Source organism: Anolis carolinensis, chromosome 1, assembly GCF_035594765.1.
Source record: "Anolis carolinensis isolate JA03-04 chromosome 1, rAnoCar3.1.pri, whole genome shotgun sequence".
Lineage (NCBI taxonomy): Eukaryota > Metazoa > Chordata > Lepidosauria > Squamata > Dactyloidae > Anolis > Anolis carolinensis.
The window spans coordinates 218,903,249-218,919,033 of record NC_085841.1 but is presented as its reverse complement, the minus strand read 5'-3'; the positions used below and the strand labels follow the sequence as shown (position 1 = coordinate 218,919,033).

The window sequence follows — 15,785 nt, the reverse complement described above, 5'->3', positions numbered from 1 at the left end:
TTTCTATATTGCACTGTAAGCAATTCCTTGAGAAAACACCCGTTACATTTATGGAGGGTAAATTTAGGATTCTCACCTCTAGCATAGAACCCAAAGACAATCATTGTCAAACATCAAGCAGTAGTGGTGGAGATATAATGCTCCTCCGCTCCATCTTACAGATCTGTAAGTCTTAGCACTGTAGCTTCTTTATTTAAGGGCCAGAATGAATGATTCAGCTCAGAAGGCCCTGCAGCTCAAACAGTAAAGGTGTTAAATGATGCTCAACTCATTTTTTACCCTCTCAGAGTATTAGTAGAAGTGTGCTCATACCATGGATTTCCGACCCCAAAATTTTGCTTCAAAGGTTTCCTGCAATTCTCCAGAGCAGATTTTGAGGAGCAGCTGCAATTCACTCCTAACTTTGTTCTACTGACAGAAGTTATCTTTGGAAGGATTAAATAACTCAATATCATAAGTAGTGTCACTATTTCTTTTTCTTTGACAATTTTCGGTGGTACCCATGGTTTACCCATCCACAAAATATAGGAAGAAAGATGGAGACTAGCTTATGTGAGAAATGCATTAATGTGGCTGCAAACATGGAATTGTATACATGCGGTACGACTCTTACAAGTTTTATGTCTTCAAAATTGCCTGGATAATATATAGTACAAAAACAGTATGTTCACAGCTATTAGACAGGCAAAAACATGACACTGAAAGTAGAATTATTTCCTGTACCGAGTGACAAATTGTTAGTGTTAATTGTCATATCAAAGTTTGAAACTGGAAATATTCTGGAAAAACAAGCAGATAAGTTGATTAGTGCCTCATTTTCTTGAATGCTTTCGACCAGGTTACAACAACAACAACAACACAATCATTAAATACATCAGGTGAAAATATCCATAGTAGCTTTTTAAAAGCTTGTGGAAAAAAAGTTTTAAAATGTTTGGTAAAATCGTTATTGTGTGGTGCTTAATTGTACTAGCCTAAGTACCAAACAGGTCTTCCCTCCTAAATTGCCAGAGATTAGGAAACATGGCTGGAAATGGTCTCTTTCCTATCTCCACCTACATGGACATCAGGAAGATTTCCTCAGTTATGAGCTCAGTAACTGGGTATATTGGAATGAAAGAAGCATCACCTGTAAACACCAAGGGAAAGGTTTCAACCATAGACACACAAAAAAATCACAAATACACAAAGATTTTTTTAATGTTGTAGAACATAGTTGCAAAATATAACAAAATATAAGCCCACTCAAATTGCCAATAGTCAAGATTCCAAACTAGTGACTAGAATGGAATGCCTCAATTTACAACATAAAAGTCAACACACATGAAGCAGTTGTTATATTTGTCTTGTTATGATTTTTGGTAGAGTTGAGCTTTGTTTGCTTTGTGGAATGCCATTGGCTTGTATTTTAGTCCTGGTATTAATTTTGGTTGTGATCAATATATATATACTGTAGATTCTTTTCATCTCTTCCTCATAATGCAAAGTGTTGTAGTGCTACATTCTACTTGGAAACTAGTTGAAGGTAAAGCAGAGTTCCTTGTAGGAAGCTATTATTATTCCTGTTATCTTATGTGATCTGGCTATGCCTAATTTAGTTCATGTGAATGAATGTATTGTGGTAGATAAATTTCATATTTTAGATAGGACAGGGCTAAAAATCAAAGATAGCTCAATAGGACATGACTAATTGGCAAACAATATAAGCCTCTGAATTGATCTATTGCTGTTGATTAAAACCTTCAAATTATTAACTAATTTGGAAAAATTGTAGAAAATAACTATACTCCTTTGTAGGAATCTAGCCGGTTGCATAGTTCCAGTAGAGACTGGACAATTGGAGAAAGAGAAGCATATGAAAGCCCATGGAAGCTTCCAACTTCATCTTCTGCTCACTACTCAGGAACAATTGATCGTCCCTGGTCTGGAAGATTTTTGGGAAGCAGAAATAGATTGGTAAGAACTGTAAGTTTGTCTCCCAGAGCTTTTCATGACATGCTCGCTATACCAGGAAAAGCTAGTTAATGCATAACTGTGGTATTAAATTAATTTAGTGTAAAACAGCTCAAGAAATGTAGAAACAATGTCAGTTCTTTAGTGTTGCGATGGTGCCACAGAAGGTTACAATATATAGCTTAATTTTAGGAAGTTTGGAAATTATAGTGTGGTGGGCAAAATGTAAACTTGCATGTAGCCAAGTGGGGACACACCTTTCTCAAATGTTAGGGGACTAGCAATTAGTTTTGTTCCCAAATGGTAAATAGTGCTTGCTCCATCCTCTGGGGGAATTATGTTTTAATGCTGTTACGTATTTTGAGATGCTTGGATCGTTTTGCCTTCCTTTAAGCATATGCAATTATGCAGTCTCTACAGAACAGGAAGTGACCAAAACAGGAAGTATGTCTGTTTGGGGAAAAAGGTCTATAGCAGTCCAAAACAAAAGTGAGTGTGTGGGTATGTGTGTGTGGGGGACTCCTAAAAATGTGATACCACAACAACAATCATAATAAAAAGTTATTTCTTACTGGCCTCACCCCATGGATCGAGGCAGGGAACAACTGATTAAAATACAACATATATAATCAGTTTAAAACACATAACAATTAAAATATCTGTTTCAAAGAATGTATACAATCAATCCATACTTTTTTTCGTGTCAGAAATGACTTGAGAAACTGCAAGTCGCTTCTGGGGTGAGAATTTGCTGTCTGCAAGGACTTTGCCCAGGGGACGGCCGCATGTTTTACCATCCTGTGGGAGGCTGCTTTCATGTCTCCGCATGAGAAGCTGGAGCTGACAGACGGGAGCTTACTCCACTGTCTGGATTAGAACTGCTAACCTTTTGGTCAGCAGTCTTGCCAGCACAAGAGTTTAACCCATTGGGCCACCGGGGCCTCCTTTTATCAATCCATACTAACACATCCGGTCCAAAGTTTAAATTATTATTGTTAACCATCACACCAGTAATAGCTAGTACCCCTTTCTAGGGTTCAGAAGATGACATGTTGAGACATGTGTTTGAGAAATTTGAGATGCATCTCAAAATTTAAGTGATGCTGGGTTGGTTGGAGTGTGTTGCGTTATTATTGCTATTCTGCTTTTTTTTACAGTCAGTGGGTTATTCATTTTACTCCAGGACCTTTGTGCTTTGTAATTTTTCAATGGTGGAAAATTAATGATTTTTGCTATGCATGTTTATCAGGAAAATACTTGTTCATAATGGACATAAAATTCATTCATAGCTACATTTTTATCATTTCACTGTATTAATTGAGATGATGTCATCTTAATTGGAAACCATTTGAAAGAGATGAAGCCGAGGAGGACTAGAGTATGAAGCACTGGCTGGTAATAGGTAGGAACAGAGAGACAATATCATAGATTCATGAGGTGGAAATAAAGCTCCTGTCTTTATCTCAGTATAAAATCTGTAGGCAGTTGTATGCCTATTAAAAAGGAAAAAAATGTCTTACCTTGTGAGTGGGCTTGTTAACATCTCTGATCGTGCTTGGGTTCCTAAGGCTTAAATCAGTTGTTAGAACAACAAGAATAGATACATTAATTAATTCATTGGAATATACATAACAAATTCCCATTTATTCAGTAGCTATACTCTGATTGGGTCTAACAGTTGAATTTTATGCTTAATTCTCAGTAACATGTAATATCTGTATGAGGTATATACTGCGTTCTTGAAATCTAAAAAATATGAACAATAAAGGGGAAAATCAGATTGAGAACAAGTTAAAACCTAATGACTGTAAGAAGAAAAATTAACTTTATGCAAATATTTGTCTTTATGTAATTAACAGTTATGTTTTAAGGAGACAGCTGTATCTTCCACACAATGGAGGGACATGTCTGTAGAACAGAACTTACTATATCTAAGCTCCCTTATCACATGTAAGCTTCTGAAATCAGGCACAGTTTTGCTGTCTCCCTCATGCATTTGGAACTTTGTAAGGAATAATGCCAGATTTGGTAAACAGTACTGCTACTAGTTGGAGGAGATCTAATTTTAGAGGCTTCTAAATATTATTTTTGTGGGTTTTGCTGCTTCTTAAAAGGGTGCTTGAGGTAAAAGAATGAAAAATGAGGCTTATACCCCAAAAGATACCCAAGGCAACCATAATGTCACTTAAAAATACGCAACCAAATGGACAAGAAGCAAATGGCAAAATTATTTCGGGGAGGGACCTGGCAGCTTTTCAAAAAGATGATTTGCATTAAGAATTATTTAAGAATTCTCCACCCTAATATACAGTAATTTCCTGAAGTATATTTAAAAGTATATCCTATTTTAGCAGTCAGAGTTCCCAAAATTTAACTACAAAAGATGAAATAGCATAAAAGTTAATAAAGGGCCAGTGGCAAAACAGCCTGAAATAAGCATCTTTCAAATTTACTAAGGTTGGTAAAAGCAGTGGCCTGTGTGCAATAGATAACTACTGTACCTCATTTAAATATTATATTCACAGATTACTTTTAAAACTGATTTAGATTTTGCGCTCTTCTATTAGTATAACTGACCTATACTTTTCTTTTTGGATCCTTTCCTATCCGATACAATTGTTCTCCCACTTTCAATGTAAATTTTAAAATCATAAATAAAATTATTAACTGATTTAGATTGCAAATTTGTACACAATTACAAGTAAGTATGAAAAATTATATTGAATCTTTTGAAATTTGTTTCTGAGTAGATATACATAGTATTGCACTGTTACATAAATTTGTCCTGAAAATAAACTGAGAGCCAGTCTCGTTCCAATCAGGAGCTGTACTAATTCATTTTGTACCTGTTGAAGTTCCAGGGGAGTCTTCAGAGATACTCCGGCCAAAACCCATAAGCAGTAATACCTTTTTGGGGCCAACTCCATACAGTATAAAGTGTTTGAAGCTTCGTTGGCTTGCTCATCAGGCAAAGGTGTCAAATATCATACAGGAAAAAATGCTGATGTTCTTAGAGGCCCCTAGACCTACATTTTTTCTTGAGATGTTGCAAATTAAGATTGTATAGAGGGATTTCATTGTAGGGAGTCAAATAGCAGTAACCTCCATGCATTTTCAGTCACTCAACATCCATGACTTGGATGAGAAATATTTATAAGCCAGAGGTTCTCCTCCTCTGATCTAAAGTTGTACATGTTCTTCTTAAATTAACTTCATTTACATACAAGCTTGCTTCATTATCTTACTCAGATCTTTTCACTAATGTTTGATTTAATCTGTTGCTACCTTGCTTGTGTAGGTTCAGTGACAAGTTGTAGATCCAACTCTTATTTTGCAGAAAAACATTAACCATTTCAAAACATTGCTTGTAGTCTGCATCATCATCTTCGCCTCTTACATCTTCTTGGTTTGGTGACTCTGAAAGAACTCAGGGAGCATATTCTTCAAGACTGCATAACCAGCAACAGGATTCTGATTCTAAGAGACCTAAACTTTCATATACATCTACCTCTAGTGTGAGAAGTAATGGTTTAAACACTGTTTCAGGTAAGTTATATGTTAAAAGTTACATAAATGCTACAAAATTTGACCCGATTCTTGCTTTAACGGTATCATGCTGTATCCATAAAGAATCACATGGCTCTTTAAAAAATCATTTTCGGTGTTGCCCCTTTACTGAAGGAAGAGTCTGATTAGCAATGCAGAAGAATTATTTCTGGTTGTCTCCTCTCTTTGTACTACTTTCTGTGCTATTACCTAAGGGTCCCATTATAATTTTTTTGGGAAGGGCAGTGATGCACAAGGAGGGAAATTGCCACCTCCTTTCCCACTTCACTAATGGAAGCTTTTATTATATTTTGGATCCTTTGTTGGGACAATTCTAATTGAACTCTTAATAAATGTATTGTGGTATCAGCTTTCAGATACTTGAGTCCAAGTCATCAAGTTGAGATAGTGTCAGATATTATTATTCGTAAGAGAACAATGACATGCATGCAAAGTTCCTTAGAGTTATTCTGACTGACCAAGAAATAATACACTTCTTAAAACTTTTAGTAAATTAGTTTAGCCAAAAGACTAAAAACGTTTGGGCTGATTGTAAAAGTTATCTGAAAAACATAGTGGAATAATGACTATTTGCTGAAACAAATCAAAATGAAATTTCCAACTTGGAACACTTTCCCCCTCTCCTTTTTTCACATAAACATTCAAAACCAAATAGGACCATGTGAATTCAGGAATATAGAAAGATGTGTTGACTGTTAACAACATGGAGCAAAGAAATAGAAGACATAACGGGTTTAACTTACGTTTTAGATTCCCATTGGAGGTACAGTGAAGTCCCCAGATCGTCATCTGTGGTACTTGGATCATTAGGAACTGAACTTGTGAGAGAAAGGAGAGAACTAGAAAGAACAGACCCATCTGTTAGTAGGCTGGTGGACTGCCATAGGAGTGGTGATTTCCCATCTTCATCATGTATGTATTTGAAACTTGAGAATTTTTGGACACAAGTTATATTTTATTACATTGTAATGTTGTTCACAGATGATCACCTGATTCTTGCTTAGATGTCGTCACTTGTTTTTAGTACTTACATGTAACAAACAAGTACAGTGCTTGATATTGTTACTAATTGTGATTGAGTTTAGACAGAACAATTTTCCTTGGTCTTTCCTCCCTTTGTTTTTTGTAAGAGAAATAGTTTTGGTGTATGGTATTCTAATTAGCTAGAGCATTTAATGGGCTGTTCCAGTTGCTTTTTAATAGAATCTGTTAGGCCTATAAACTGGTTCCAGTTAATAAAATAGCTTTACTGGACTGACTGTATCTTTTTGTGGCAAGTACAGACATGCAAAAATCTTCCCCTTTCAAGGTGTACTGTCTCCAGAGATGCATTTGTAGGAGGAATATAATGTATTACCCAGATGCATGAGTATTCATTAACTGCGGGGCCCCATACACTTTAGGGCCACATAATCTCTACTAGAAGGTTGTGGCTACATTTATGGGTGCCATATATTGTGGTTTGGCATGCAGTAGATAACCTTTTGCATGGAACATTTTGCTGAATTCTGTTACTGTCACCATTTTAAACACAGTCATTTGGGGGGAATTTGTGATGTGAGTGCAGAAAGATTAACTACAGGTGATGAATCTTTTAAATGGGACTGCTCTTCAAAAGTACTACTATTTTTAGTTTTTTGCTAAGGCTGAAATTAAAACATCACTGACCTTTTTATTACTATAGCATTTATTGTGTTTAGCTCAAGTGAGACCAGAATTACACTGGTATTGGCATTTTGGAATCTTGGTGATTATTGTAGTATTTACAGATTAAGCAACATTAGTTCTGTATCTGCAACATGCATTACATAACTGCCATTTCAGTTTACCTTTCACTAGAGTTGTATTTCTTGTTTGCTCTAAACATTGGCTTGGATCCAGATATGTCCTGTATGAGCAGGGGAAAAACCTAGGGGAAGCAGTGCCTTGAGGTTTGTAATGGTGGTGGAAGAAACGGAGAAAACCCTGATGCATGAGCAATATTGGTCTCATCCATTTCAGGATTCAATCCGTCATATTTAGGAAAGTGAAGAAACTATAAAACTAGAGGTGAAGTTCAATAACAGTGCTTCTTCGTACTTCAGTTCTATTCATCCTCAGTGTCAATTGAAAATTAAATTTATTTATTTATTTATTTACATCACTTTTACCCCGCCTTTCTCTCCGAGGAGACTCAAAGCAGCTTACAGTAAATAGGCAAAAATTCAATGCCTAAAAACAATGTAAAAACAACAATTCATATAAAACAATCTACAAAACAACAGTTCATATAAAACAGGTACCATTACAAAATAAAATCACATTATATAAAATTTTAAGAATGTCCAAGATTAAAATCCATTCATCCAGAATCAAGTCAAGGGGCAGTTATACCATTGAATCATAGATTTTGAAAATCACCAGCTTAAATAGTAGTTGAAAGGGTACTTTTAATAGAAATGCATTTATATCAAGTGTAAATGTTATTGGATATATCATATTTCTTAAATTGTAAGATGCCATCAATTGTAAGACGTTGCCTAATTTCAGTACCATCACCACTAATAAAAATACACACGATGCACCTGTGATTCTAAGATGCACCCATTTTTCAAGATGTTTATAAAAGGAAATGTGCATCTTAGAACTGAAAAAAATACAGTACTGGGATTTTGACATACAAGGATGTTTAAAATAGTAACTGGAGATAACTTGATATTCTCATTGACAAAAATGTTGCAAATGTGGTGTAGCAGTTAATGTTAGCCTTACACTGGGAGGACCCAATGGCAGAGTTCTCCTCTGCCATGAGATTTAGTTGACTTTGGGCAGTTGCTGTTTTTCAATCTACTTTTTTCTAAGTAAAATGCATTAAATCGGTTTGTGAAGAAATACACTTTTATCTAGGCTAAATTAATCTGTAATAATAGTTTATAGTTGATTACTGTCCTGAGAGCTCTTTTTTATGTTCCTGTGGTAGATCTTCAGGAAAGATCTGCTTCTTCATATGCACAGGGTGCAAGACCAAAAGAAAACTCTCTGGCCTCTTTGAGGCTGAACACATCCATGAACCGCCAGTTGCCTTCTGAACATCAGTCGTCATTACTCTCTAGAGAACATAGCTGGAATTCAAGAGCTAACTATGTTCCAAGAGAGTTGGGCTCTTCTGAAAGGAATATACAGTCAGAGATCGTCCATAGTGCCATGCGAAGCGGAAACAATTCGTTGAGCAGTTCTGAAAGAGTTATGCCATCACAAAGGTCATTAAGTGAACCCCCTACAGATACCGAAGGAAGGCGTTCAACAAGGCAGTTATTGTCGCGTTTAGCCTCTAGCATGTCCTCCACATTTTTCTCCAGAAGATCTAGCCAAGATTCGTTGACATCTAGACCTGAAGATTCAACTAGTTCAAGAACCCAAACCTCTACCCAGGCAAGTGCTGCCAACACAGCTACAGGTTCTTCTGAAAGTACAGAAGTTCAGGCTCCTGATGCCTCTCAGGGATTTAGCTTTCTTCGGCGACGATGGGGCCTGTCGAGTGTTACACCAAGCTCACATGCTGATTCAGAAACTGAAAGTTACAGGCATGAGTCCGAAAGTAGAAATTCTGGTTCCTGGCTATCATCTTCTCTCAGGAACAGGTGTACACCATTGTTTTCGAGGAGAAGAAGAGAAGGGAGAGATGAAACTGCAAGAACCTCTACCTCTGAAGCACCTCCTAGATCTTTGCATCTTTTTAGGAGAAGAGAGTCCAGTGGGGAGGCATCTCTTGAAGCACAAAGTGAATCCATAAGGCCCACTACAAGGCCTCCGACACCTGCAGTTCCTAGTAGTGCTTCGTCTGTTGCCTCTGGGCCAGATTCAGTGCATGGTAGAAGGAATTCAGGAATATCAGGAATGTTTCCTGGGTCTCTTTTCCGGTTTGCAATGCCCCCAACACTGGGAAACAACTTGTCTGACAATGTTATGATAACAGTAGATATAATTCCTTCAGGCTGGAATCAGCCTGATGGGCAGGATAATGATAAGTCAAAAGTACCACCTTCAAGAGATCCTGAACGGCTTCAGAAAATTAAAGAGAGGTAAAATGCTATTTCCATAACTTGAACATGAAGTTGAACTATAAAGCCACAATAAGATACAGGTTGAATATCCCTTACCTGGAATGCCAAAATCCAGAATACTCTCTCAAATAGTTGACATAGGTAGCTGAAATAGTGACACCATTGCTTTCTGATGGTTCGGTGTATAAAATCTATTTCATGCACAAAATGATTTAGAGCATTGTATACAAAATTAACTTCAGGGCATGTTTATAACCTGCATATGAACTATAAATGAATTTCATGTTTAAACTGTCCATATTCAAGATACCCCACATATATGCAAGTATTCAACAATTCAATATAATAATAAATCCAAAATACAGAACACTTCTGGCCCCAGACATTTCAGATAATGGGTACTCAGCCTGTACTATGAAAGCCTTTAACTGTTTCTTTGAAATGTTTTCTTGGATCTTGTGGTATGGTGATTTGTGTTAATTTCCTTTGATTGTCAGCCCCTACAGCATTTCTAGTGGTCCCCAGTCCTTCAGAGAATGTCAGTAGTTTGTGCATGGTTTGCAGGGGAAAGGTGGGAGACAGGAAAGCTTGATTTGGTGGAGATGAATAATATTCTTTTTGTGAACAGACAGTTGAGAATTCACTTAAAATTTCCAGAAATGTTGAAACAGTGGTGGTAGGAGGAGAGAATGTGTTTCTCAGTTCAATTATTTTTAAAAAAGAATCTGCACCTTCTGCAGATTGCAAATCACTTTGTTACTTTAAATAACTGCTGTCGTGTAACTTGCTTTGACATAAAGTTTTTATATTTGATATAGTAAAGAGTAAAAATATAGTTTATTCACAGTATATGATCCTAAACTGTAGAACATCTGAAAGTTTTGCCAGTTTGAGAAGCAGGCAAAACAAATCTCCAATAACAATGAAAGAAACCATCATCATTAGTAAAATAAATAATATGAATTTGTCTCCACTATTTTTCTGATATACTCATTTAAAAGAATCGAGAAGGGAAACTATCAGTAATATAATGCTATAATGATCTTATACTATAGAGTCTTTTGGCAATTAATTTATGAACACCTTTCTCAATCATTTATCATTCTAAAAGAAAATATTCCATTGTACCTTATATACCCATGGATGAGTCAAGGGGAAATTATGGCATTTTATATGACTCATGAATAAGTCATGGATTATTCTGTGAAGAGGAGAAAGCACCAAGATTATCTCATGTGGGCAACTGCCCCTGGTGGTTGCTGCCATTTTCTTGCCCATTCATTCAAAAAGCCAGAAGCGGCACTATGCCGGAGAGTGTAGAGATGGTGCTCCACACAAAGAAAGAGGATGGTTTCTTTTTCTGGAAAGTGTTATGGTACAATACTCACATTGACCCTTGGATAAGTCGATCCAGGGTTTTGGGATTGATTTTGACTAAAATGTCTAGCATTTTTCTGGAAAAGAATTGTTTTGGGGTGGGGGAAGCATTTCTCCACTTTTTCCCCCTGGGCCTTCACATTTCTACATTTAAGCCAGTATTTTTTGAAGATTGTATAATACTCCTTTATGAATCATGTCTTTGTAGCATCTTAACTATTTGGTTTAAGCTATTCATTGGTTGCAATTTGTAATATAATGGTTGCCTGGGATATGTGCATTTTAAATTAGTAAGTATTAACAGGAAAACTTACTCTAGGTGACATCTTTTTGGTTTGCCTTTAGTCTTCTTTCAGAGGACTCAGAAGAGGAGGAAGGAGACTTGTGTAGAATTTGTCAGATGTCATCTACTTCTCCTACTAACCTCTTAATAGAGCCATGCAAATGTACCGGAAGTCTGAAGTATGTTCACCAGGAGTGTATGAAGAAGTGGCTACAGTCCAAGATTAACTCAGGTGAGGCCGGCTTAGTTTTAGAACAATAATCCAGGAGAGATAAAGGAACCTCAGTTGCTAAAAGCATATACAAAGATAAAACTTTTTTCAAATAGATAATTTGCCTATAGTTGACTGTTTCAGATTTAGTTTTTGAAGAAAGTTTTTGTGGCAAGACAAAAAAATAAAGGTTTCTTATTCCCCCAGGTTCCTCATTGGAAGCCGTAACTACTTGTGAATTGTGCAAAGATAAACTGCACCTCAATCTTGACGATTTTGATATCCAAGAGCTTCATAGAGCACATGCAAATGAACAAGTTAGTATATTTTGGCTAGTTTGGTAAGTGTCAGTTTGGTGTTGTTACTCAGGACAGCGTGTTTCTAAAAGAAAGTATACAGTTCAAATTTGAGTGGTATAATATAGTTGTAGGACACATTATCGTGTGTGTAGTGAGAAAGGGTGGTGTGTTTATATTAGCCTTGCAATAAATGTGAAGAGGTTGGAGTAAATGTGGTTTAAACAAGAATAAGAATGAATATTGCAGATTTTTAAAAAAGAGAACTATTCTGGGGGTTATGGAGGGCAGAAATAGCCTTTTTCTTTTGGCAGTAAGCATGAGTTTATGTTTCTAAAGAGGTCTGTAGAAACACATTTGAATGAGTCAGTATTGAACAAGTGAGTTCTGCTGTCAGAAGAATATAGGTTGTTTCCACACATGAATAAGAAGATAGCTAGTCACAGGGAGTGGATTTGCCTTTTGTTCTGCAGCATCAGTAGCCACCAGCAATGTCTCCTTTTGCTACTGATGCTAACATTATTCTACAGTGTGACCCTGCCCTCTTTGCAAAACAAAATATATGCATGTAATATATCAGGATGTGCATATGGTAGGGAAGAAGGGATGAAAAACCCGTTACTGCTTGGAGGTAGCCTATGAAAACTGGCTAGCAGATGATACCATTTTATTATCTTCACCGGAATCTCGTTGACACTAATGGCTGCGTGTAAGACTTGTGTGTCATAATTGCCAATATGCTTTTTATCGCTCAGGTTTGGTGCTATACAAATGCTACCTATTATTAATTTTTAGTACTGTATCAGTTTCTCTAATTGCATTGTATTTTGTTGTGACTCTACTTAATACTTGGTACTTACTTATATTTAAAGGTCACCCTTTTAGTTAGCAAACAGGAGCCTAGGAAGACTTTCAGCTGATCTGCTCTCAAGCTTTATTTTTTCATAAGATTTAAAGATATAGATAGCCTGTTTATTAAGCAGATTAACTGAAGAGTGGGTTGGTCTTAGCTAGGCCATTTCTTTTAAAGCTCATATATGCTAAGAATTGTATCTTAAGTGGCTATTTCTTAAGGAGTAAGAATCCTATGTATACATATGCTGCTGGGAGAAAATGATCCGTGTAATATTAGCACTGGTTGTGCTTTTCAGGCAACTTAACCTTTGACTTGATGATACCCTCTCTCTCCAGGCAGACTATGAATTTATCAGTTCTGGGCTTTACCTTGTAGTGTTGTTACACTTGTGTGAACAGCGCTTTTCAGATATGCTGGGAACTACAAGTGAGGCTAACACACGTGTCCGGGTAAGTGGTATGTGTGTCTTATGTGCTAGAGGCAGATTGTGACACTTACAAAAGTGTGTTTCATGTTCTTTCAAAATGTACACTGGTCAGGATCAAAGGGATATACTCCCATCTGGGGCTTTCTGCCTCATCCTGCCATAATCTCTTATGCTCACTAAAAGCATGAGCCATTGTTGGTGTAGCACAGGAATATCCTTTTGAGCAAATTGAGGCATTGTACACAATCCAGGTCCAACAAGTCTAACTAGTTCTACTTTGGGATCTGCAAATATTTCTGTGCATTTCAGTGAATTGTAGGGAATAGTGCTGAGCCTGCCTGTCTATCGGTTAAAAATAAAAGTTCCAGATGGTTTTATATTCACCTCATACTCAGTTCATAGGTGAATTTTTTTTCTACATGCAAGTAATGCATCTCTTCCTACATGCCTTAATGTATGTTAGCCAGAGGCTCCTGTGATAAAGGGTGCACCTCAAATAAAATAAAAAGAGAGATTACTAGCCCAACATCAGTTTTGCATGTAACCATGCAGAGAAATATAACGTGAATTGTTAGAGCGTAGTTTGACATCACCAAATTCCTCGACTAGAGGTGGCTCAGTGATAGCTTCTATGATTATTAAGCAATGATGGTTGTATTTGCAGTTCTTCAACTTGCAATACTGGGACTGTTCATAAGCATGTGAAAGACTAAAAATGTTTAAATTATTGAAAGGCATAAACATATGACTAGTATTTTAATTATTCAAAGTCCTGTGGTGATCTGCAACTTTACATCTGCCTTCTTTCTGGATTACTTCTAGTTTATTAATCTTGCGAGAACTCTTCAGGCACACATGGATGATATTGAAAGTAGGTGGTTTCCCTTTGTTTAGCTTTACTTCAGGGTAAAAGGAACAAAATAATGCAAATTTAATTTGAGATGTATAGCAATAGGTTCTTAAATGACTGGGTTGAGCTTAGTTTTAATGCAATGACTAGCTATATCATAATGCTGAAGGGGTGAAATGTTTTATATAAAATTGTACTAATTAATAAAGTAATTCCAAAGGAATTTAGTCTAGCCTTTACACTGATATCTTCCTTTAAAAAACTTAAAGATTTTTGAAATACACTACAAGAGTATAGATTATGCAAAAATGTACAAAAAAGTGAAAAGCTGATAGAAAACAAAAAAGCCAGAAACAGAAAAAGAAATCAAGAGCATTACGTCTTACTTCTTTTCCTCAGCAATTATAAAATTAATGACCTCTCTTAATTGTGCACACAATTCTTACACTACTTTTGTCAATATAATCCTGCATTGTCAAAACCTAGTTAGCATTTTTTCTGCAAAAAAGACAGCCAGGGTCCCAAAATATTATAGAATATCCAGAATATTTTTTTTAATAAATGAGAATAGTTTATCCATTTCCACTAAATCTTATCAATTTTAATATTTTTAAGACACCAAATTAAAATGTGTTGATATTGTTAAGAGTCTTCCATCTTTCTGCATATAGTAATTTTACTGCAGTTGTCATATATCTCAATACTCTTCCGTAGTTCCTTTTTGGTTGCATATCGATCAATCCCAGAAGGGGGAAAAATCTGGCATTAATGGGATAATTTTATACCTTTAAAGTCCTCGTATGAACATGTGCATCCAAAATTTCTTAAACCACCACATATGATAAAATGTCAACATCTCTTGTTCACATTTCCGGTGTAGATATTACATAGTTTAACCAACCTTTCAGAAGTCATATGGCACAATACATCATTTTATGTAAATTTACTTTAAGGACATAACATGAAATGAATTTCAATCCTTTTGACAATATTCTTTCCCGCTGTTCCATCTGGATATTATCACCAAAATCCAGTGCTCATTTTATCTTATAATCTTTGACCCGGCCTTCTTCCATTTCACATTTTTACAAAGTTTATACATTTTAAGCAATCAAATGTTTCTCATCACTATGTACAGTAGAGTCTCACTTATCCAACATAAATGGGCCGGCAGAACGTTGGATAAGCGAATATGTCAGATAATAAGGAGGAATTAAGAAAAAGCCTATTAAACATCAAATTAGATTATTTTACAAATTAAGCACCAAAACATCATTTGACAGAAAAAGTAGTTCAATATGCAGTAATAATATGTAGTAATTACTGTATTTACAAATTTAGCACCAAAACATCACAATGTATTGGAAACATTGACTACAAAAACAATGACTACTAAAAGGCAGACTGTGTTGGATAAGTGAGACTCTACTGTAATTGTAACTCACATTCAGATTTATTCTGCTCAAAACTGTTTTGAAAAAATCCAACTTCAATCTTTCAAACATTTTTCTATAAGATACCATTGAAGACTGTACTCATCTAATACATTATTATTAGACTTGTGCATTTGTATAAAATCACTACCCTTTTCTGTTTGTTCCATTCGTGTGGGCCTGTTTCCATGTCCGTCTGCCGCTTCTGAAACTGGCATCCATCCGAATGAGCTCTTTCATTTCACCATCCAAATATACAAATGCATTCGTCCCATTGGCGGCAATGGGTGGGCTGCCCAGGCTCCCCTTCCGCTCCGTTTTACGACTAGAGGGGTGAAAATCACCACGCATGGAGGGCATATCTACCCCTTTTAGCCCTTCAACTTTTACAAGGTTTGGGTCATCCCCGGATTTTAGGAATTTTTTTCTTTCTAAAAATAAATTCTTAAAAACATTCCCTCTTTCTCCACTGGTCCTGCCCTCTAACCT

General features: G+C 36.2%; 1 protein-coding gene across 9 annotated transcripts in view; it reads left to right on the top strand.

The window, feature by feature from the left end:
• marchf7 (membrane associated ring-CH-type finger 7) overlaps positions 1–15,785 on the top strand; it is a 32,561-nt gene that overhangs the window by 14,278 nt on the left and 2,498 nt on the right. For 2 of the 9 annotated variants that reach the window (XM_016996815.2, XM_016996814.2), the window contains exons 3-10: positions 1,798–1,965; positions 5,325–5,499; positions 6,271–6,432; positions 8,480–9,581; positions 11,286–11,455; positions 11,642–11,751; positions 12,922–13,035; positions 13,836–13,884. In XM_016996815.2, coding sequence (XP_016852304.2) covers positions 1,798–1,965; positions 5,325–5,499; positions 6,271–6,432; positions 8,480–9,581; positions 11,286–11,455; positions 11,642–11,751; positions 12,922–13,035; positions 13,836–13,884 — 2,050 coding nt within the window. Of the gene's footprint in view, positions 1–1,797; positions 1,966–5,324; positions 5,500–6,270; positions 6,433–8,479; positions 9,582–11,285; positions 11,456–11,641; positions 11,775–12,921; positions 13,036–13,835; positions 13,885–15,785 lie in introns of all 9 variants that reach the window. The other 7 variants (XM_062970169.1, XM_062970122.1, XR_001730816.2 and 4 more) reach the window with 6 other exon arrangements.